Source organism: Scyliorhinus canicula, chromosome 1 (genome assembly GCF_902713615.1).
Source record: "Scyliorhinus canicula chromosome 1, sScyCan1.1, whole genome shotgun sequence".
Classification (NCBI taxonomy): domain Eukaryota; kingdom Metazoa; phylum Chordata; class Chondrichthyes; order Carcharhiniformes; family Scyliorhinidae; genus Scyliorhinus; species Scyliorhinus canicula.
In genome coordinates, this window is record NC_052146.1 from 68404619 (window position 1) to 68429670 (window position 25052).

Consider the following 25052-nt stretch of genomic DNA (forward strand, 5'->3'; position numbering starts at 1 on the left):
CCCCACTGCCTCCCCCATCGCCCCCACTGCCTCCCCCGTCGCCCCCACTGCCCCCTCCGTCTCCCCCACTGCCCCCTCCGTCTCCCCCACTACCCCCTCCGTCTCCCCCACTGCCTCCCCCATCGCCCCCCACTGCCTCCCCCGTCGCCCCCCACTGCCTCCCCCATCGCCCCCACTGCCCCCTCCGTCTCCCCCACTGCCCCCTCCGTCTCCCCCACTGCCCCCTCCGTCTCCCCCACTGCCCCCTCCGTCTCCCCCACTGCCTCCCCCGTCGCCCCCCACTGCCTCCCCCGTCGCCCCCCCACTGCCTCCCCCGTCGCCCCCACTGCCTCCCCCGTCGCCCCCACTGCCCCCTCCGTCGCCCCCCACTGCCTCCCCCGTCGCCCCCACTCCCCCCGCTCTGGACCCCCTCCCGTTCTCAGGGATGCCTTCCCCATTGTGGCCAGACTCGAGCAGTGCGCTGAGCGGTGCGCTGAGCGGTGCGCTGAGCGGTGTGCAGAGTGGTGCCCTGACCTCCTCCAAGCTGTCGTCAGCCAGGCCGACTGGTTGACGAATTTAAAAAGCAGGTGTGTTTCACGACGTGCAAACAGGGCGCCATGACGTCGGGACTTCGGCCCATCCGGGCCGGTGAATAGCGGGGGGGCTATCAGTGGCGATTCTGGTCGTGTCAGGGGCGGGAAGGAGGCGTTTGTCGGGAATGGCGACTCCGACATTTTGCGGGGTTCGGAGAATAGCGGGAGGGTGTCGGAACAGCGTCGCCGTAAAAATTTCTGACGCCCGCTATTCTCCGAACCGTCGTGAGTCCGGAGAATCGCGCCCAAGGTGTCTCAGTAGATTTTTGGGTTACGGGGAAACAGATGCTTTTGTGCTTCCAGTCTTTGAGGGACTCAGTGCTTACTGTTAATGTTCTTTGCATTATTTCATTGTCTTCCGTCTACTTGAATAAATACTTTTGTTTTTGTTAATGACAGAGTAGTTTAAATTCTCAGTTTCTGCAGACATTTCTCACTAATATCCAGAAAAGACACCATGCAAAACCAATGTTTCAGATTGGAACATAGAATACCTACAGTGCAGAAGGAGACCTTTCGGCCCATTGAATCCACACCGATGTGCTGAAAAAGCACCACTCCCCCATCCTAACCCCGTAATCCCACTTAACATGTAGATCTTTGGACACTGAGGGGCAGTTTAGTATGGTTAATCCACCTAACCTGCACATCTTTGGACAGTGGGAGGAAACTGGAGCACCCGGAAGAAACCCACACAGACACAGGGAGAATGTGCAAATTCCACACAGTCACCTGAGGCTGGAATTGAACCTGGGTCCCTGGTGCTGTGAGGCAGCAGTGCTAAACACTGTGCCACCATGCTGAACACTCTTGCCCATACCATCAGCTGTGTAAATCTATGTATTGCATTTGAGATACGCTTGCCTGACCCTTTCCCATTTTCCCTTGTTTGAGTTCCATTGCCACTAAGTTGTCTGTCTGTGGTTGAATTAGTTGCTCTACTACATTCAGAGTAACTAGTTTAGTGTTGCAATCTCTACAGACACCACTGAAATTCCTCAGACATTGCCTACTTTGTAAATGTGTGTCCCTAGGGTCATAATCAGAGGTCAGGACAGATGTGGGTGGTGAGACATATAACCCAAGAGCTTTGTGTTTTTTGAAGCACCACCTGAATGCTTTGATGTTAGACCAATAAGGGAAGTGTAATGGCCTGCATGGACAGAGGGCTAATTTCAATGGCTCAAAATCTGAAGCCTGGAAGATGGCCGCTGCCATCAACTTTCAAACAGGACATTTCACCGAATCTCATCTTATATATGAGCAAGGAAGGGAGCCAGCCTCAGGCGAGAACTGAAACAGGAACAGAATCTGGCAGAAATGCCAGGGGAACATTGGAATAACAAAAGTGTGGATGATAATTTCAGCAGAGGTAGAAGTTTCGGATAGTACGCATTGGATGCAAGCAATCTGTTTGATGCAGCAACAATAGTGTTGGAAACTCAGCTTCTGAGTCTGATTATGGTTCAATCTGAGGCAATGACCAGGAAGAGGGATAGAACTCATCTTGAAGGAATAGAATTTATGCTCGGACTTGAAGGGTGGTGAGGGGTTTTGGTAAGTAGAGCTCACTATTATCAGCATACATGTAGAAGCTGACTCCCATTACTTCAGATGATGTTATCAAGGGTAACATGCAGAAAAGGAAGAGGAGAGTTCCAAGGTTAGGTTCTGGAGGCAACAGGGCAGGAGGTGAAGCTCCTGCTGGTCAACGGTAAGTACTACCAAATGAGGGCAGTACCACTCAGCTGGGTAAAGGAAGAAAGGTGTTAGTTGTGGATCATGTGGTCAACTAGGTCAAAGGTTGCAAATAGGGTTAAAGCGGATGATGCGTCATGGGCACAGACACAGGTTTTCACTTGTGAATCTGGTTAAAGCTGCTACAGTGCTTGAGCAGGGTTAGAGGTTCACACATATAATTACAGAGTGATGGGCCGTCACTTTGGACTTTGAAGAGAAAAAGGAGTTTGGAGACAGGGGTATTGGGTGGATTTTGAAAGTAAGGTGGACAGCACCTAAGAAGACAGCAGCCATTTACACTCAGCTAACATGGGGCATAACGAGATGCTGGAGTCAACAGTTTAATGGGAACGGTATAAGGTGAGATAGGAGAAGCATGGGCTGAATTCTCAAGGCTCGCTAATATTACAAACAGAGGTGGCAGACTGGAGTGGAGCATTCCAAACAAATTTACAGGTTTTCTTTGCCTGCCTGGGTAGGTTAGTAATAATAATAATAATCACTTATTGTCACAAGTAAGCTTCAATTAAGTTACTGTGAAAAGCCCCTAGTCGCCACATTCCAGCGACTGTTCGAGGAGGCCAGTACGGGAATTGAATCCGCGCTGATGGCCTAGCTGTGCATTACAAGCCAGCTGTTTAGCCCACTGTGCTAAACCAGACAGCTAAGGTCTGGCTTTTGACAGGCTCCCCCAGACAGGTCTCCCCCCCCCCCCCATGCCGCCGCCCATCCCAGCCCTGGCAGTCCCCCATCACCACCCTCTATAGACCTCCTCCCACAGATCCCCACCATCACCCACCCAACAGCCCACAGCCTCACCGCACCTGTCCCCCCCCCCCCCCCCCCCCCCCCCCGCTAGTGGGCTGGCTGCTTTTTGTGTTTTTTAGTTTTAAAGAAGTGGCTAAGAGGACACCACGTTGTTGAGGCACCCTCAAAGTTAATTGCTTTGTACTGGAGCTGGATACTTCCTGAAACTGGAAGGCCACTGATTGGCCCTCAGCTTTGGGAGCTTACTTGCCCCCTTAATTGACAGGGACTTGTCTCCATGCCAGTAAAGGGCTCACCCATGCAATAATCTTGACATCACTCAGTTTCTCCTCGGAGGATGGTTCAAGACCTGCAAAGTCCCAACTCCTGTTTTCCACCTCTGTGGGGCAAATTAAGCCCGTGGATTCAGGACCACAGTTGGAGAAGGGTGTTTCTGGGTGGACAGTTGACATGGTGAAAATGGGGAAGGTGGGAACTAGCAGAGGCAACTGAACAGTACAATCTTAAAGATAAAAAAGTCCATGACCTCCTCACACATATTGGCGATAAGAGGGCAAGGGAGAGAAGGGTTTAAGGAGATGGTTGGCAGTGGAGAAAAGAAGCCAAGGTTTATCTTTGCCTGATGATCCTGATGTCATGTATGGATAGGAGAGAAGGTCATCTGACATACACAGATCACTGTTCCTTCACCTTTACTGGGCCAATATTGTAGAATTCCTGACTGTGCAAACAGCATCAAAATAACCTTGTTTGCTTCCACCCTCCGTGTTGTATAGTGAAGGACAGCAGAGAGTCATAGAAACCCTACACTGCAGAAGGAGGCCATTCAGCCCATTGAGTTTACACTGACCCTTTGAAAGACCACCCTACCTAGGCCCAACCCCGTACCCTGATTCTGTAATCCCACCCAAACTTTGGACACTAATGGGGTAGTTAGCACCTAACCTGCATATCTTTGGACTGTGTGAAGAAACCGAAGCACCCGGAAGAAACCCACGCAGACACGGGGAGAAAGTAAAAACTCCACACAGCCACCGAGGCCGAAATCGAACCCAGGTCCCTGGCGCTGGGAGGCAGCAGTGCTAACCACTGTGCTACCGTACCACTCTTGGTGGTTCAAAGAGCAGATCCACCACTGTCACTTGAGGACAACCTGATATACCAACATTTTTAATATGATGACAACAAATTTAAAAATGACCTGCGCAACTCAGCCAAAACCTAAATGGTGGATGGAAGAAAATAAGACCAACACAGGGCCATCTGATGGATGTAATTATGTACATTTGGTATCCTCCCATCGCACTGGTGTCCTCCCCAACATTCTTTGTGACCTGGAGTTAACTGAAGGGGGGAGGGCATTTCAACTTTAACCGTCTCTAAAACTGTCCTCATTTTATCATTCAGGATCCATTTTGTAAGTCACACAGTAGGCCCATTTAATGTTGATGATGCAAGATAGGCAAGCTTGCAGGTTACATCAGTAATGTTGCACTTCGAAGAAGGGAGGAAACCGGAGCACCCGGAGGAAACCGCGCAGACACGGGGAGAACTTGCAGACTCTGCACAGACAGTGACCCAAGGCAGGAATCGAACCTGGGTCCCTGGTGCTGTCAAGCAACAATGCTAACTACTGTGCTACCATGCCCCTGAGCCGATAGGTTATGAATTCAAGCCCCTTTCCAGAGAATTGAGCATAAAAACCCAGGCCGACACTCCACTGAAAATGAAAATGAAAATCGCTTATTGTCACGAGTAGGCTTCAATGAAGTTACTGTGAAAAGCCCCTAGTCGCCACATTCCGGCGCCTGTTCGGGGAGGCTGGGAATTGAACCGTGCTGCTGGCCTGCTTGGTCTGCTTTAAAAGCCAGGGATTTAGCCCAGTGTGCTAAACAGGCCCCTACCAGTACTGGAGTACTGAGGGAGTGCTGGCTGCCCTCAATCCTTCCTTCCTCTGTCAGTTTTTACCAAATGTTACATGAAGTCTAACATCACAATGCTGGTTGATCACCTTTGTTTCTTTTGTATTTGGTAAATGGTTTTACAACTAGATACCCTTCCTGCCACTAAACCTCCCCATTTATCCAGGCTGGCACTAGCACACACTGATTTACCTGCACCAGTGGTTGTGTTCGATCATAGTCAACAGACTGTGGAATGGGACTCAATCACAGGGCCTTCTAGCTCTACACACTGAACAACGCCAGCTCTCTCTGATGGTAGTTAATAGCCACCTAAAACAAATTGCCTGGTCATTATCATCGTGCTGTGCACAATTTGGCTACTGTGTTTTCTCCTTGACAACAAGTGAGTGTTGGCTGCAAAATGCTTTGAGGTGTCCTGAGGTCATGAAAGGTCTTTCTTTAATGCTAACAGAAATCCAAATGTTCAGGGTTATTGCATAGATTTGAAACCATTACAACTTTGCCTTGGCCAGTCCTTTTTATTGTATCAGATGCTGAAACATGCATACAGGAGCACCAGAGGTACAGCCAAAGAGCCAAAATAGTCATCTAAAAGAACCACAGAGTGGATTTTTCTTTTTAAAAGTACATTTTCTCATTACAGCTTAACAAGTTGAACAGAAGCCACGCCAGCCTTTTTCAGATGATCAATGTAAGAGTTCTTGTCTGGCACATTCTCTGATCGCCCCCTCACTCCAAAACAGTGAGCCAGAGCTTTGATACTAAACCGCATTGACGACGATGTGAGACGCAGGGTGATGCCCAGACTTAGTTGTTCCTGTTGATGTGCTGTCAGGGTGAAACATGCAGCAGGTGTAGCATCCAGGATTGGGCGGCGTGCGCTGGTAAGGGCACAGGTTCGAAGGCCTATTGTCCTTCACTTTAGATGGCACATTTGTGTAGCGAGCTGCTTCGCTTTCATCCGACTGAAAGGTCGATTTTGTTTAAGGGCCTCGCGCACAGTGGAACTATGAGGAGCTGTGAGGTGGCCCTTCCATTCACTGGGGGCATTCCTGCCGTTTAAAATGGGAGGCAAGCACCTTCGGTCGGCATGGCAGCAGGTGCCGAGGGGATTGCCGCTTTGTACAATGAGCACGGCCTCCCCCCCATCCCGCCCTCACCATCCCCCTCAGCACGACCTACTGCCGGTGACCTTGTGCCTCACAAAGGACTGCCCGACTGAGCCGCTGAGATCTGCTCTGAACCACGGCTATGCCCATGGCCCAGCCTCCACTATGTGCCTTTGCCAAAGAGCCAGGACATATCGCCCGTCCTGAAAGACAAAAGAACCCCACAGGTCATCGTACTGTTTTGTGAAGCTTGGTTATTGAGTTATTGTCTTAAACCCAACCAGAGCTAACATGTAGAATACTTTGTAACACATTAAGCATCAGGAAGGAATAATAATTTAGCTGAGATCCTACAAGTGGCTGGTGTTATCCTAGAACAAGTTGTAGCACAGTCACCTCCATGTGAGTGGATTAGTAATACAGAGACCCAGGGTAATGTTCTGGGTACCCAGGTTTGAATCCCACCATGGTAGATTGTGAAATTTGAATTCATTAAAATCTGGAAGTAAAAGTCTAATGATGGCCATGAAACGGTTGGTGATTGTTGTAAAACCCCACAATCTAGGCTGACGCCCCAGTGCAGTACTGAGTGGGTACTGCACAGTCAGGGGTGCTGCCATTGAGATAAGATGCTAAAACCATGTCCAGTCTCCTCTCTCAGGTGGACACAAAAGACTCCATGGCACTATTTGATGAACAGCGGGCGGGGGGTGGGGAGGAGGCGGGGGGGTGGGGAGGAGGGGGGGGGGGGGTGGAGGAACTACACAGTGCCCCAGCCAGTATTACTTCAACCAAGACATCACTTCAGATTGCTGTGTTTAAATTAGCCGTTGAGTTTTCTACATTGGAACAATTGTAAGACTTCAAAGAGCACTTCCTTGGCTGAAAAACACTTTGGAAAAACCCAAGGTCATGATCGGTGCTATATAAATGCAAGTCTCTCATTTTTACAAATTGACAGACTATCTTCCCCCGATTAATTTTCCTTTGTTTTTTGCTGGACTTCAATTGTGCCTGAAGGGAGTTCGATTGAAATCTGCTCTCTGAACTTCCAACAGCCCCACCCCTCCACCACTGTTTCTGTTGCACACCCGTCACTGGGAGGCATGTGACCCTGGGTCATGGGGAGGAGCCTGACTACCATATTTTGATAAATGGGGGAGATGTTGGAGTAGTGGTATTGCTGGACTAATAATCCAGAGAGCCAGTGTAATGTTCCGGGGACTTGGTTTTGAACCCCCACGGCAGGTGGTGAAATTTGAATTCAATGCAAATCTGGAATTAGAAGTCCAATGATGGCCATGAACCATTGGTGCATGTTGTAAAAATTCATCTGATTCACTAATGCCGCTTTTCCCTATTATGGGGCGTTAAACATGTAAGAAAGCAGTCTTTAGACCCAAAGCAATCTCCATCCCGTGGGAGACCTCCAACCCACAACTGCCTTGAAGGACTCCCATCCCCATTATGGCATCTGACCAGTGGCTGCTGTGCCCTTGTGATCCCTCAAGGTCCATGGCGCCTGGTCCTCACTTTTAAGGATCAGTAGTGATTCACGCCTGTGTGACACCCCACTGGGGGGGGGGGGGGGGGCAATACTAGGATGCTACTGGAATCGCGCTAATAAAATTTAAATTAATGCAAATTAGCTGTGATCAGTGTCGCGCCCATTCCCTGATCACGGCAGATGGAGTGAACTGGGAGAATCGGAACCTGTTTTGTGCCCGACGCAAATCTAATTTTGGGGCTCCCTCGCAATTCTCCCAACCTAGCGGGATTTCGCCCAGGTGCAACACGGCCAGAGAATCGCCCGCATAATGTCAGAAGTAGGGCAATGGGGGATCTTCCAGAAGGTTCCATGGCGGCTGAGGTTGCAAAATGTCTCATCCCTGCCCATCATGAATGTGGGGGCAGGCTCGTGTTTCCCTGATTCTGATTGTTGTATATTTGTAAATATTTTATCTGCACATAAACCTTGACAAATATTTCCCTTTTAAGTAATAATTGCCCATTTAGTCGAGTGTCAACAGTTGGCTTTTTATTTTGGCATTTTGAAGGATGTTTTTGTAATGTCTGGTTTTCCCCTTGTTTTTTCCGGTTCGTTGTCTGACCTCCAGCTGGCATTGTTCCTTTGGGACTTTAAAATGTTGCTGCAGCAACAAAATCCACCAATGTCCCGGAAAGTAAAGCCCAGTGCCTTCAGCTGTGAGCAGGGCAGCACTGAGTGAATTCCCCCACCCTTTGCACCCCACCCCATCCCACCCCCACAACTGCGACAACAGCTGAATAACAAGCCCATGCAGCACTCAAAAAATCATTTGTCTCTTAACAATTGTTGTAAAAAGTTACTTTCTTTAACCCAAGTGCCCCGACCCATAAAAGTTACTTTCTTTAACCCAGGTGACCATAGGCTGCTTTTGCCTTTGAGGGGGAGAGCTGACTGGTGGTGGTTTAACCTGAGGATCGCCACACCTCAGGCGAGGGGCAAGGTTAAGAACGCAGGGCCTTCATGATTAACCTCAGCCGGTACGGGAATTGAACCTGTCTTGTTGGTGTTGTTCTGCATCACAAACGAGCTGTCCAGCCAACTGAGCTAAACCAGCCCCTCTGCCCGATAAATGGAGAATGGACACGGCAGCAGTGATTGTGTTGGTAGCTTTGATCTGCGATCGGGATTCTGAAGTTAGTTTAATGTCACAAAGCAGATGTCAATCCATCATTTGAAAAAAAGAAAATTGGGATTAAACTGTGATTAAACCCAGTTTAGTGTGAATGATGTGGTTAAGTGACAACCAGCATAACACACCCAGGACTCAAATCCTAAAATTCTCTCACAGTACAGGGCTAATCGGCAGCCAGTTTCTATTTCAGATGGATAGACATAGACATAGAATTTACAGTACAGAAGGAGGTCATTCGGCCCATCGAGTCTGCACCGGCCCTTTGAAAGAGCATCCCACTTAAACCCACTCCTCCACCCCATACCCCTAACCCAGCAACCCCACCCAACCCCTTTGGACACTAAGAGCAATTTAGCATGGCCAATCCACCTAACCTGCACATCTTTGAACTGTGGGAGGAAACCGGAGCACCCGGAGGAAACCCACGCAGACATGGGGAGAACGTGCAGACTCCACACAGACAGTGACCCAAGCCGGGAATCGAACCTGGGGCCCTGGAGCTGTGAAGTGACAGTGCTAACCACTGTGATACCGTGCCACCCTAGATGTCCTTTGGCATTTTTTCCATCATGTTTTTTTTCTGCTCTGAAGAGCTACCTGGAAAGAGCAGGTGCGCTTACTGACAGCAATTGTTTCAGACTGGATCTTTTTCAATCTCTGATGCCTGAACAGCATGCCTGCACTGGAGGTACATTTCCACCATAGAAGCAGCTGGGGCCACTCAGACATTCAAATGCAAAGCTTCCTAAGTGAGGGCCTTCTCACAGCCACTGTTGAATTCTCTGGATAAATGTGCTGACCACACCGGGGGGGCTCGGAGGTCTTTGTAGCCCCAGGAAATTGATGCAGTGTTTTGGCACTACTCCTTGTACCATGGCTATGCCAACCTGCCAGTGCCAAGGAGCGTGGCCTGAAGGGGGGGGCATTTAGCGACCCCTTGGCGGGGTGTTGCACACCAGGGGATGGGAGGGGGCCTGTGACAGTGATCTGGGAGTTGGGGGGGGATGTATTTTCTGAGATTGGGATGCCCTTTAAAAATGGTGCCCCAATCTCGGAGGATTCGGCCTTTATGGCAACTTCAGGTCCCACACATGACATTTTTGGTGCAAATCTCCCATGGCTCAAAAGAAATGACTAGTGGGCAGATCACGATGGGAATTGCGCCGGAAGAGCAGGTGCAACTCGCACCTATTTTCCTGCTCGTAATGACATTTTTCTTTGGAGAATTTCACCCTATATCTTTCTCTACTTTCTCTCTAGATGTCCTTCTCTGAGCTCAGTTGCAGTTCCACAACCCTTGGCAGCAACCCCGTTGCCACTTAACTTCCCTTCCTGGTCCCCATGGCAGCCAATATTGTGAACACTTTTCTCTCGTCGGGTATTGTCCCTTTTGCCTTTAAATCTGTCATCATCACCCCTCTCAAAAAAATAAACCACCTCATTTCATACTTGCAGACTATCCCACCACCTCTAACCCTCCCAATTCTTTCCAAAGTCCTTGAACATGTTATCACCTCAAAGATTTGTGCCCATCTTTCCTGGAACTCCATATTTGAACCCCTCCATTCAGGTCTCTACTTCTGCCACTGTACCAAAATGACTCTTATCAGAGTTGCAAATGATATCCTAAGTTGCAGTGACAAAAGTAACCTATCCCTATTGATACAATAGGTACCACCCTCCACCTTCAACATCTTTTCATTGTCAACCAGGCGTAGACCTGCACTCACGTGGTTCCATTCTTGCCCATCCACCTGGAATGCCTTCTCTTCCCACTCCCAGAGCGCTACCTCTGGTGTCCCCCAAGGATGTATCCTTGGCCCCCTCCTATTCCTCATCTACATGTTTCCTTTAGGTTAATTCATCCAAAAGAATCAATGTCCGTTTCCAAAAGTATGCTGAGAATACCTGGCTCTGCCTCATCACCATCTCTCTCGACTCCTCCGCTGTCTCTAAATTGTCAGACTGCTTATGTGGCACACAGTTCTGGATGAGGAGAAATTTCTTCCAACGAAATATTGAGAAGACCAAACCCCTTCAGTCCCTGCCACAAACTCAGCTCTCAAGTCACCAATTCCAATCTTCTCGTGGGCAGCTATCTCAGACTAAACCAGACGCTTAGTAACCATAGTTTCCCCGAGTTGGCCACATATTCAGGCTATCAGTAAGGTTGCCAATTTCCACCTTCTGAACATTGCCCAACTCTTCCCCTGTCTCAGTTCATCAACTGCTGAAACACCCATCCAGGCCCTCATGAACTTTAACATTGAATATTCCCGGTGTGCTTCTGGCCAGCCTCCCACATACTATCCTCCATAAATTAAGGTCATTCAACATTCCGCTGCACATGTACTCACATCAAGTCTCGTTCTCCTTTCACATCTGTGCTCGTTGACTTACTTTGGCTTCTGGTTAAGAAACACCTCAGTTTTAAGGTGCAAAATCCTAGTTATCAAGTCCATCCTTGGCCTCGACCCTCCCCATCTCTGTAGCCTTTTCCAACCCTAAAATTCTTCTCAATCTCTGTCCTTTTCCAGTACTGGCCCCTTGAGCATCCCCAATTTTCATCAACACAACATAGGAGCCCATGTCTTCAGTGCCTGGGCCTAAGCTTTGAAATTCTCACTCTATCCCTAATCTTTTTCCCTCTTTGTTTCTTCCAGTGAGACCTTCCTCTTTGAAAATTTTGCCCTAACTTCTTTTTCTTTGCCGTGGTGTCAAATGTTATTTCTGTGAAGCACCCTGAGAAGTTTCACTGCATTGATGGTACTAAGTAAATACAGGCCATGATTGGTTGTTGTTGGGAGAGGCAAAACACTGGAAAAAAAACCCAGAGGCAATAAAGGGTGAAACAATCTGCAACATTCTTCTTCAACCCCCTCAGGTATTTGAAATCAGTTCAGGAAACCACATTGATTAAACTAATGTTAATGGAGAACAAAATTCCCAACTACCTACCGGCCATGATGTACAAACATCCTTCAGATCGAGAGCAAAAGGGGAAAAGAGAGAGACACCCTTAGGTGAACATTGTGAGACTACTTATTAAACCACTTAACTTGTCCCATGTGCGTAGTCTAAGATAACTAGATGTGGCCAGTGGAACACATTATTTATTCATTCTGAATTGTTGCATCATCTCTTGACTCTCTGGTGTAGGTATTGCAGTGGGAGTGACTGACAATGTCTGTAGTACTTAAAAGGTTTTCGTGCACAAGAACAACCTTTACAATACTCTGTATAGGGCAACTCAGAAGGGCCTTAATGCTTGGGGACCATTTCCAAATTGGGTTAATTGTTTTGGGAATTCAGCATGTATAGAGAGGGAAGGTAATTTGCTACATGGATGCTATTATATAAAAAATCAGGACTGTTTTCACTTTTGGGCAAGGAGAGGTGGAGTAGGTTGATGTTTGTAATTCTATTTCTTGTGGTGAATTAGCAATTTCATCCTTTCTCTAGCTGAGAAAACATATGGGCACACAAAATTGTTAAAATAGAAATACCAGCGAGTCCATTCTACCTTCCCCATACAATCATGGTGCATTGTGCATCACAAGTCAGATATTCTATTCACCATAGGAGCCTTGTACATTGTTGGGAGAGGCAGGGGGGGAAAAGCAGATTAAAATCCCCGAAGCTAATTTGGGGGCTGGGGCGGGAACAATCCACAAATATATTGCCCAGAACTCCTCGTCACTCTGCACCGAGCAGAGATGATATCCTTCCCACACAAAGAAAGAGTGACACTGGAAAATCCCACACCAGGTTATTTGCCTCTCTCTCCTGGCCAGAGGGGATGCATTATCAGAGATGAAAGTGGAAAAATAAAAGTGAATTCCTTGAAGCATTAAAAAGAATTGATGTCCGTGTGACTTGTTACAATTGAAATAGCAAAATATTGCCCAATCGAAACATGAGACAGGAGACAGTCTGAGAACAGGGCTTAGAAATTGATGTGGAGGATATCTCCTTTCAGGAAGTTTATGGCCAGTGTTCTCGGCAGAGTGGGGTGGCTTCAATGAGCTTCACATTGACCAGTGGCTGGAGTTGAAAATCCTGTCGCCAGAGCCGAGAAACACGCAGCTGGGTGATCGGAGGATATTTCATGGACAGCAACATAGCGTGTGCTCAAGATGAAGAATAATTGAAATATTTTGGTTCTGCACTTTTTAGCTTGTCAATTGGTTTCTTGTTGGCGCATTTTAAACACTAGGATAGCCTGCATAGCCCACTATTATAGAACATAGAACATACAGTGCAAATGGAGGCCATTCGGCCCATTGAGTCTGCACTGACCCACTTAAGCCCTCACTTCCACCCTATCCCCGTAACCCAATAACCCCTTCTAACCTTTTTGGACAATAAGGGCAATTTAGCATGGCCAATCCACCTAACCTGCACGTCTTTGGACTGTGGGAGGAAACTGGAAACTGTGGGAGAGAACGTGCAGACTCTGCACAGACAGTGACCCAGTGGGAAATCGAACCTGGGAGCCTGGCGCTGTGAGGTCACAGTGCTATCCACTTGCGCTACCGTGCTGCCCGCATTATGTTCAAAATGGAATGAATGGTCACCCTAATTAAACTGGATGTGTGCACGTGCGTGCTTCCTTACATTACTGAAATCCCCTGTTCATATCATAAACAGCAGCAAAAGCAGCATCTCCCTGCATGCCCTCTAACCCCCGCCCCTCCCACACACACCCAGCAGCCTCGTAATGACACTTACTCAACATCCCTCTTCTTGATTGTCCTTCCAGATGCCATGACCTCTGCGACTTTGGACACAATGGGGTCATAGTTCATGCTCGACACAGCAATTACCTCATCGCTCCTGGAGAACATGATCACAAATTAAGACATTTGTTCTTTTGACAGTAAGCATGTTATTTTGTGGGACCTTGGGATGCATTGGTTAGAGGAAAGATCAAAAATACTACTAAAGAGGAAACAAGAGCCACCACCAGTTATCTAAGCATGTAGCTCCATCTACATCGATTAGCTTCAAAGGAGAGAAAAGATCAAAGCAGTCGTGTTAATTTTGAAATGCAGCCAGCTGAAAGTGAACTCATTAAACTTGGTCTTTGTCCCGGAGGGAAATGGTTAAATTTCAGTCTCTACAAGTCTGATCAAGCGCCAGTGTCTGACTTCCAGAGTTTGTTACTCGAGCAATCAAGAAGGTTGTATCCCTAGATGTCCTTAGAATGCTCCGTAAACATTTATCTGACATTTATTAAGCATATTAAAGACATCCAACGCACAGGTATCACTACTGCCCTGATTTTTATTTTGATCTTGACCATTGATGTGGTCAATTGGGTGCACAGTTGGATCCAAAGGTACTGAGGGCTATTGATTTGGAAAATAGCAGGAGAGACTCCTAGAGTCATTGCCACCAGGAATCAGCTGAAGCTCCCAGCTTGTAGAAGCTTTCACGTTTTTTGGAATTTCAGCTTCCAGAGCTAGAGGTAGGCCAGCAGCCAGCGGAATTATTTTTGCCGGAAGCTGAGGCAGTACAGATGTCACAGTTTTGCAGATGTGGTGGGCAATCATTGATCAGAGGCAATCGGAATAATAATAGTTGCTCCTGTGCATCACAGGTTGGTACAGCAGTGTCACTGCTCAGCCCATCAAAGGGTGAATCAGGTCGACCCAGCCAACAGGACACCACAAATATAGTTATTTGGTTCTTCATATCAGGTTAGGCAAAGGAGGTGTGTAATTTTCACCTTCAGTATCTGAATGTAATCTGATTGTCCCTCCCCACTGCCATTTTAAAATCCACAAGGAAATCAATAGCAAAGAAATCAACCAATTTGATTTAAAAAACTGAAGTCAATTAATTTTTATGAGGTAAGGGCGTCAAGTGACATGAACCAAAGGCAGAGATGAGGCACAGATCTACCTTGATCTAATTGAATTGCCGAGCAAGCTCAAGAGACTGAGCTGTCGCTAATCTTCCTATAATCCTATAAGAGGTGTCGATCCACATCGCCAGTTTTACAGCTGGCGAGAGACTTCTCTGGAAAGTAAAATCGATTGAAGTGCTAAGTGAGCAAAAGTACACAAAAAGCAGGAGTAGACCCAATGGCCCACCAAGCCTGTTCCGCCATTCAATACGATCATGGAGGATCTGGGCTTCAAGTGGGTGGCTGATCCGACCCTGCCCATCTCCCGCTGGGCGGGTTCACTTAAATTGACCCTCTATGACTCTATGTTCAGCACAGAGCATTTATATGGACTTGGGGAGGGGGGTTGGGGGTTTAGCTCAGTTGGTTGGACAGCTGGTTCATGATGCAGAACCGGTTCAATTCTCGTACCGGCTGAGGTTACATGAATTCTCAACCTTGCCCCTTGCCTGAGGTGTGGTGACCCTCAAGTTAAATCGCCAGCAGTCAGCTCTCCCCCTCAATGGGGAAAGCAACCTCTGGTCATCTGGGACTATGGTGACTTTACTTTGCCTTACCCTACGTTACTTTACATGGACTTGGAGGGCCTAAAGGTTTTTAATATATATGCTATAACATGTTTTGTCCAGGATACAGAGGACTACTGGATCTTAAATGAAAGTTCAGCTGTATGGCCATTGATTCCAGAGTACCAACTATTGTGAAGCAGTGAGTCTTTTCCTCTGGTAAGAAGTGATCAGGACAATCAATGATTTTGGGGCCAGTTCAATTTTCATCACTGGTTTTCCAATTCCAAGACAAAGTTGTTTAACCTCTTCACTGCCAATGAATTTGACCACACATTGGAAGCTTAGTGATTCACTAAGTTCCATTTCAGCGAAATAATATGTAAGTCAGGCGATCATGGTATGGGAAATTGAGTACAGTAAACTTCAGAAAGCCACCAATATCTATACAAATGCCCTTATGGCCCTGTACATCTAGACATCAATATCTGTTAACTCCATGCCTTAAACTTTTATACCTGTGCATCATTCCTGTTTCATCAATGCCTAAGTCAAAATATCTCTCTACATCAATTCATGTGCGCCTAGAGCTGTAAACATCTATATACATACTGCTACAACTCTCTTGTTCACTTACTTTATATATAATATATATGAGTGTATATATATATATATACTTCTTTAGTTCTACACACATTTACGTTTTATACATAAATGGGCTATTGCCCCTCTCTCCAACTCCTCCCATAAGACCAAGCCACCAGACCTCTATATTTGTGTTATAATTCTGTTTATATTTATGCCAAACATTTATCCCTGTGCTTAAACTCTACTTTTTACACCATGCTCCGATATCTCCATATGTTTACACATTTGCTTCTGTAACTCTAGATGTCAGAAACACAGTCCCATGGCTTTATACATTTACACTTATACTCCTAACAATCTATACACACCTAGTGCATCCCTTGTCTTTTCTCTATCTCCTTTATATACCTTTGAATAAACCAATATCTCTGCACCTGTGTTTTGTACAGCCACATATATCCTCCAATACCTGCTAGATCTGTACTTGCATTCCTCTAACTATATTTTATGGAATTATACAAATCTGCAGCGCATGAGGAAGTTATAAGGCCCTTGGTGCCACATTCCAGCTCTTTGAAAGGACAACTCAATTCAGCCCACGCCCCTGCTCTCACCCCATAGTCCTGCGATTGCTTTTGTCCCTTTCAACTATTTGTCCAATACACTTTTGAAAGTTACTGTTGAATCTGCTTCCACAACCCTTTCAGGCAGCTCATTCCACATCACACCAACTCACTGATTCAAAAGAAACTCCTCTTCTCCCCTCTGGTTCTCGTGCCAATTCTCTTCAAATGGTCTTCCCATCTACGCCGTGCTGCCAAACTATGTACACCTTCATCCAGGCTCCCATAGCGCTAAAAGGAGTTCATTTCTGTGGGGTTCTTCTGCTCGTCTAGCTTTAAGACATTTTTCCAGGGTTTCTGCGCCTTTCCCACTGATGTTACAATGGGAAAGCCCCCATGTAAACACATCTCCTGTGAGCCAATGCATCTATCCCTGTGTTTTTATAACTATATGCATAGAATTACATAGAATTTACAGCAGGAAAATAGATAATTCTTCCCAACTAATCTGTCCTGACCAATGAGCCTCACCCTATCGGAATATATTTTTATTCCTTTCTTCCTTAAGAATACATCTGGGTTTCCCTAAACTCAGTGATCATCACCTCAACAACACTTTGTGATGCCAAGTTCCACATTCGAACTACTCACTGACTATAGAAGTTCCTGCTGAATGCCATTTTAGATTTTTTGGACATTAGTATTAGACATAATATTCATGGCCCCTAGTTATGGATTCCCCCAAAAGTGGAAATACTTTCTCTCTGTCCATGGTATTGAATCCCGCCATTAATTTAAAGACCTTTATCGGGTCACATCTTGGCCTTCCCTTTTCTGGGAAGAAGAGCAAGCTCCAGTGCGTTCCTAATATTCCCAATCGTAATAATCCTCAATTCTGGCACCATTAATGTAAATCTTTTCTCCAGCCCTTCTATTCCTTTTCATGATATGGAGACCAGAAGTGTGCACAGTACTCCAAGTGTGGTAGAGCCAGACCTGCAGCCATTCTCCTATAACTCTTCCGTACCAATTTTCCTCATCATTCCTCTTATGAACACCCATTACCCAGATGGAGAGATTAGGTTAAAGGGAGCAGAGATATTCCTGCGGCTTCCCAGAGCTTGACTTGAAAGCTCAATGGCAATGAAGCAATGGGAGGCCATTTCCAGCTTTTTCATCTCAACCTCCTGGGAATATGAGACCAGACTGAGAAACTTTCCCACAAATAAATCCATATATACACCGTAAAGATCAATGACAAGGATTTCCTGCTCCTTGTGCCTGAAGATATTGTGCCACTAGATATGGGAAGCTGGGGAAGAAAGGAGTGCTCAACTCTGCATTTAATTTGAGAAAATTCAGCGAGGCCCATGTTTGGTGAGTGCTCAGCCCTCCCCAGGTTTTATGCATTTGTCAACTATAGCGCTTGTAACACTCTCATCTCTGAATCAGAAAGTTGGGAGTTCAAGTTCCACTCCAGAGCACTGGCCCATAATCTAGGCTAGTATTCCAGTGCACCATTGAGAGAATGCTGCATGATCAGAGATTCCACCTTTTGGATGAAGGCCTGAAACTGGAGTTCACTTCCGTCTGCCCTGGAATGGAAGATATCCCATGACACTTTTCAAAGGAAGAATGGAAGTTTTCCTGGTATCCCTGATCAACAGTTATCCCTTAACCAACATCACTAAAAACAGGTTACCTAACCTTTATCACATTACTTTTCCTGAGGCTTTACTGTGCACAAATTGTCTATTGCATTTCCCTCCTTTACAACAGCGATTATATTTCAAAAGTAGTTGACAGTGTATGACATTGGGACAAAGTAAGATTGGAGTCATAAGGTCTTCAGCACAGCAATGGCCCTTTCCCATCATGTCTACGCCAGTCAAAAACAACCACCTAGTCTAACTATTTTCCAGCACTTGGCCCATAGCCTTGTATGCCTTGGCATCACGAGGGCACATCTAAATACTTCTTAGAGAAAATGCTGGAAAATCTCAGCAGGTCTGGCAGCATCTGTACGGAGAAAAAAGAGCTAAAGTTTGGGCAACAGGGTAGCATAGTGGTAGCACAATTGCTTCGCAGCTCCAGGGTCCCAAGTTCGATTCCCGGCTTGGGTCACTGTCTGTGCGGAATCTGCACGTTCTTCCCGTGTGTGCGTGGGTTTGCTCCTCGTGCTTCGGTTTCCTTCCACAGTCCAATGATGGATTGGCCATGCTTAATTGTCCAAAATTGCCCTTCGTGTTGGGTGGGGTGACTGGGTTCTGGGGATGAGGTGTGGGATTGGGTAGGGTGCATTTTCCAAGAGCCGGTGCAGACTCGATAGGCCGAATGGCCTCCTTCTGCACTGTAAATGACAGCTATGACAAAGGGTCATCTGGACTCAAAACATGAGCTCTTTTCTCTCCCTACAGATGCTGCCAGACCTGCTGAGATTTTCCAGCATTTTCTTTTTGGTTTCAGTTTCCAGCATAAAAGCAGTAATTTGCTTTTATCTAAATTCTTCTTAAATATTATGAGGGTCTCTACCTCCACCACCCTTTCAGGCAGTGAGTTCCAGACTCCTGCCGCCCTCTGGGTGTAAAGGTTTTTACTCACACCGACTCTAAACCTCCTGCCCTTTACCTTAAATCTGTGCCTCCACCAAGAGGAAACACTTCTTCCTGTCTTACCCTACGCCCCTTATAATTTTATACATCTCAATCATGGCTGTGAAAGGTGCTCTATAAATGCAAGATATTCCTTTCTAACTGTTCTAATCAGCAATAACATTGTGACCAGAGTAACAGAAATGAGCTCATCAGCTTTCTCCTGATGACTGACACTCAGCTGGCATTTGAACTTAGCTGAAGGGCAGATTCCTCACCTCCTTGCATTGAAAGTGAGTGGCCAACAATGGGTAGGGAAGAGGTTAAACTGGGCTGTGCACATGTCAATGGGAGTGGCTGTCAACACCATGATTGGTAGAGAGATAGAGAAAGACTGTTGTAGGGATGGTTATGCCACGCACTGAGCCACGGTGTTCTGATATTACCTCCAGGTCTGTATGCAGTTGTTCATTCCAGTAGCTTTCCTAGATTGTAAAATAATTTTAAGTTTTAACACTGGGCACACAAATTAGAGCTATTTCATATTGAAACATTTATTTAAAAAAGAGTCAAATATGTCAGTATAAAGCATTAGAAGATTCCATCCTGCTTCAGACTGTGGTTGATAAAGGACCCCTCACCTTTACCAAAATTCTCAAAGCCCATTTTGCAATAACTTTTGCATTATTCTCTTCGGGAGCCAGTGTCCAAGAGGTTTCAGTGCGTAATTTCCCACAACATCCTTGGAATTTCCTGTTCAAACATACACCCAAAATATAGGGGATTTGCACATTGGGCACATACCAAAACAGGAAGTGCACAAAGTCATTTCCTGTGCACCACCCCTATGACCAACAACCAGAGTTCATGCTGAGTGGCTGAAGACCTGAAGCCAGTATAGGGTAGGAAATGAAGTATGTAAATTTTTCTTTACTTTTCCTGTGATGTGGTGGGCCCCATTGAGGAGGCATCCACAAAGGCCCTCCTCCATTGAGGAGGCATCCACAAAATCTCCTCACTGCCACTTATAGGTTGACCTTCTCCATTTAAAACAGAGGTTCTTACCACCCCTGATTTGGTCTATGACTACAAGAGCAGATCAGAGACTAAGAATCCTGCAGCGAATAACTCACCTCCTGACTCCCCAAAGCCTGTCCACCCGCTATAAGGCACAAGTTAGGAATATAATGGAATACTCTCCAATTGCCTGGATGAGTGCCGATCCAATAACACTCAAGAAGCTCAACAGCATCCAGGACAAAGCAGTCCGCTTGATTGCACCCGTTCCACAAACATTCACTCTCTCCACCACCTAACGCGCAGTGGCAGCTGTGTGTGCCATCTACAAGATGAACTGCAAGAACTCACCAAGGTTCCTTAGGCAGCACCTTCCAAACCCACAACCGCTGCCATTTAGAAGGGCAAGAGCAGCAGATAGCTGGGAACCCCACCGCTTGGATTTTCACCTCCTAGCCATTCACCATCCTGACTGGAAATATATCACCATTCCTTCACTGTCACAGGATCAAAATCTTGGAACACCCCCTAACAGCACTATGGGTGCACCTAACCACAGAGACGCCAGTGGTTGAAGAAGACAGCTCACCACCACCTTTTCGAGGGCAATTAGGGAAGGGCAATAAATGCTGCATTAGCCAACAATGTGCACATTCCATGACTCAATTGTAACAAATAGGCAATTACAGAAAACCAGCCCCATGAAAATTTGGAAAGATTTAAAAATGGGTTGCTAATGAGCTCCTATAGTGTCTTAATTGGCCTGATCATTGTTGTGGGCGGGTTTGCTAGTCTGCCTTCTGAACTCTCCTCCCACCTTCAAAAAACCCATCTGGGTTAGGAACGGAAGCAAGAGTCATCATGTAGGACGTTGGCGCAATTTTATTTTTCAGTTGTCCACCTCCATTCAGACCCCACCAATGGCAGTGAAAATGCAGCCCCAGCAAGATTCCCTGTGGGCCCAGAACGAGGCTGATCAGTGTTGAGGGAAAGAGAACCAGCAGATTGATGATGAGATGGCAGATTAGTAACCAGGTGGAGAGGGAGAGGTTAAAGTAGGCAGTCTGTTCGACTGAGCAAAAGTCACGTGAGCAGGTCAATTAATTATTTTATTACCAAAATTCTGGGCATATGGTAAAAGGGGAAATGTGGAAGGACGGATAAGCAGCTGATTGTTGGGGCAGGAAACATAGGATTGGGGCAAATGGGTGTTGCCTGAAATTACTACTTCAGTTTTGGCTCCACGTCTGCTCAGAGTAAAAATAGATGATTTGGCACAAATTCTAACACTTTTGATGGCACAATGGCGAGGAGGACCATTAAAAAATCAGGAATACGCAGGCAGGTTAGTGGAATGTGGAAGCACGAGTTGCAATTTAATGTAGATAAGTCTAAGGTAATACTTCATGGAAGGGAAGCAAGGAATGGGTGTGTATACTCAATTGGCGTGATTTATAATGGGCAGCTGGTCCGATAACACCAGCTTTACACTATTATACAATATGACCTTTAACAGGAACATGTTGAAGTGTGTGTGGCACTGGTTACTGGAAATTCCTGATATTATATTACTATTTCTGATAGTAATGTTGTATTGCTTTGTGCAACATTGTTCAACACTTGCTTCTTCCAGGATGATCTTTAACTTGATAGTGATTAACACTCATAGACTTCCAATTAGAGCAAATGCTTTATTGAGTAACTTTGATTACTTAACTGTGAGTTCATTCTCTCTCCAATGCTTAAACTAGATGTTACATAAACATGATTGATTAAGAAATACTTACGATTATCTACACCTGTGCTGAGCTGTCCTTGTATGCTTGTGGTCACTAGCTACTGTTCCTGTGATCCTGGCTATTTATACATCTCTAGCGCTGCCCTCTACTGATTACTTCGTTGTAGTGTCTTTACATTAACCCTATACAGATGTGCAGATCACTATACCTGACAAGGCTTTGTTTACTTGTGTTGTTAATGGCATATTTTTGCAGAAAGGTTCGAGAAGGTGCGTGACTATTATTAAATATAATTATTATCAGAAATATAACAGATTGCTAAGATTTGGAACCATACTCTGTTTGTTAAGTGTTCACATTTCTAATACGGCTGAAGTTAACTGTCCAGGGGAAGTAAAGATCAGGGGCGGGATTCTCCCATCCCGCGGCAGAGTGTCCACGCCGTCGTAAACGCCGTCGTGTTTTACGACAGTGTGAACTGGCCGCTGCCAGGAGTAATTCTGGCCCCTACAGGGGGCCAGCACGGTGCTGGAGCGGATTGCGCCGCTCCAGCTGCTGATCCCATTGTGAACTGTGCGCAATGCGCAGTGGCGCCGGCGCTAACACACGCATGCGCAGTGGCCTCCTTCAACACGCAACATGGCACAGGGCTACAGGGGACGGCGCGTAGGATAGGAGGCCCCCAGAGAGAGAGGCTGGCCCACCGATCAGTGGGCCCCAATCGCAGGCCAAGCCACATCGGAGGCCCCCCCGGGTCGGACCCCTCCCCCCCCCCCCCCCCCACAGGCCGTCACCCGCCACCTGACCCTTCAACGCCGAGGTCCCGCCGGCTCAGAGCAGGTTAGAACAGCGCCGGCGGGACTCAGTTTTCTTCTTACGGCCGCTCGTCCCATTCAGGCCGGAGAATCATGGGATGGGGGGGGGGGGGCGCGTAGAGCGGCCCGTGACCGGCGCTGTGTCAACCACGACTGGTATTGGGGCGGCGTGACCCGGTCGCGGGAATTCTCCGGCCCGGCCCAGGGCTGGGAGAATCCCACCCCAGAGGTCAGGTATTGCCTCTCAAGAGCAGAATGGACCACACGAGCCTTCTCACACCCAGGACCTCACCCCAACAACCATCTCAACCACATTCCCCAGTGAAGTTATTAAATTATAATTGTTTTCAAATGGAGTAATCATAGAATTTACAGTGCAGAAGGAGGCCATTCGGCCCATCAAGTCTGCACCAGCTCTTGGAAAGAGCACCCTACCCAACATCAACACGTCCACCCTATCCCCATAACCCAGTAATCCCACCCAACACTAAGGGCAATTTTGGGCACTAAGGGCAATTTAGCATGGCCAATCCACCTAACCTGCACATCTTTGGACTGTGGGAGGAAACCGGAGCACCCGGTGGAAAACCACGCACACACGGGGTGGATGTGCAGACTCCGCACAGACAGTGACCCAAGCCGGAATCGAACCTGGGACCCTGGAGCTGTGAAGCAATTGTGCTATCCACAGTGCTACCGTGCTGCCAGTAATAAATACTGAAGGACAGAAACATTACCCACTACTCATCATTTACCAAGGACGAAAATGCCACTCAATGGAGAAAGTCATTTAGTCGAGCGAGTGCATCAAGTTCTCCCAGAAAGAAATGCAGTGTTTGAGGATACTGTGTGAAACCCAGTGGTCATGCATTGGGAAATTATCCTGTTCACTGCATTGTTAGTCAAAACTGAAAGTGACCTTTCAATTACTCACTCTTTTAGCTTTTACTCTATAGAGCAAAGCAATGAAACCCTTCACAGAGATAACCGTCAGTCCTCAACTATTTGATACAAAATACCAGCTCACAACATTGGAGGCGGGCCAATATCACAGTGAACTGCAGTACAATCTGGGAGGGTAGGGTGACAACACTGGTCGGCCATACATAGATTTATATCATTCCCATTCACTGAAAATAAGTGTGTTCTTATTTTGTTTATCAGTTATTTGTGACCTCATTGTCGTAAGATACGAAGGCGAGATTGGGGAGAGGGTAAAGCTCCCACACTGTAATATCCCACACGAGGCCTACGGGGTGGGAATGATTATCTTCCCATGGTCCTTGGGGAGTACAGGCTCCCCCGTTGGAAATGGGGGTCTCTGCAAAGAAGTAAGGCACCGAGCAGAGAGGAACTCGGTAGGGTTCCACTGGGCTGTGCATATACCGTGTAATAAATAAAACTTTGTTTCTTTATTTTACTTGGTGTGGACTCCCAATGTCCTTACTAAACACACCCCCTCCCCCTCACCCACAACCCCAGTGTTGAAAACGTGCAGGGTTACAATCTGGAGAAGGGAGCCTTGGAGGTGAATATCGCAAGTTTCAAGGATTGAGTTTTTCAAAAACAATCGGAAATAATCATTCCCATAAATAAAGGCTTTTAGTTCATTTTTGTGCTCTCCACATATACTGCATCTTACATTAAGATGTAGATGCCTGGGAGTGGAATACATCAATATTTACACCTGTTATCTGCCTCTACAGAATCAGATTAACTGACTATGTCCTTTCAAAATTTCTGTTCTTATTTCAGATGCAGTTTGGGTAAAATGCTGGGCAAGTTCTTTCTACTCTCTCTCATCAAACATTGCCCGACATTGGCAGCACGATGGTGCAGTGGTTAGCATTGCTGCCTTACAGCACCAAGATCGCAGGTTCAATCCTGGCTCTGGATCACTATCCGTGTGGAGTTTGCATATTATCCCTGTGTTTGAGTGGATTTTGCCCCCACAACCCAAAGATGTGCAGGGTAGGTGGATTGGCCATGCTAAATTGCCCCTTAATTGGAAACATTAATTTGGATACTCCAAATTTTTTTTAAAATTCAAAAATAACACTGCTCGACAAGTGCAAAAGATATCTTAAAACTTACCCCGTTCATCAAAGGAACTTTAATAAGTCCCATCCGGAGCAGTAATCCATGGTTTCTTGTGTTCTATTGGATGAGTTGGACTTCCTTTGGAGGATTGTGCCAACATGACCAGGAGGTTGCCAAAGATACTGAGCTCCAGGCTCTGAAAGGATGGCTACTTGTTCAGAATGGGTCAAGGTCAGAAACTCTAGACAATCTGCTACCTTTTCAATCTGTATCGTTGAGTAACTTGAGGCACAGATTTTAATGGGAATGGTAAGTAAGCAATTCTCCTGCACTCATTTCTCTGCTAATGGTAGCTACGCAACAGCCTCTGATTTCTTGCTTCTTTCTCCTTCAGCGAGATGGGGAAAGGGGTTGGTGAGGCAAATGGATGTGGGCACTGAGACTTTGTCCTGCCTCTCCCAGCCAATCAGGAATTCATCATTTGTGG

The 25052-nt window shown here is 46.6% G+C and overlaps 1 protein-coding gene across 8 annotated transcripts in view; it reads right to left on the minus strand.

Annotated features, from left to right (window-relative positions):
- Positions 1-5427: 5427 nt before the first annotated feature.
- LOC119963410 (apoptosis-inducing factor 3) overlaps positions 5428-25052 on the minus strand; it is a 199507-nt gene continuing 179882 nt past the window's right edge. For 5 of the 8 annotated variants that reach the window (XM_038792517.1, XM_038792553.1, XM_038792492.1 and 2 more), the window contains 4 exons: positions 19401-19439; positions 13527-13631; positions 11754-11774; positions 5428-6317 (listed from right to left, as the gene is read on the minus strand). In XM_038792517.1, coding sequence (XP_038648445.1) covers positions 6278-6317; positions 11754-11774; positions 13527-13631; positions 19401-19439 — 205 coding nt within the window. In that variant the 3' untranslated portion in view covers positions 5428-6277. The remainder of the gene's footprint in view (positions 6318-11753; positions 11775-13526; positions 13632-19400; positions 19440-25052) is intronic. The other 3 variants (XM_038792536.1, XM_038792528.1, XM_038792545.1) reach the window with 3 other exon arrangements.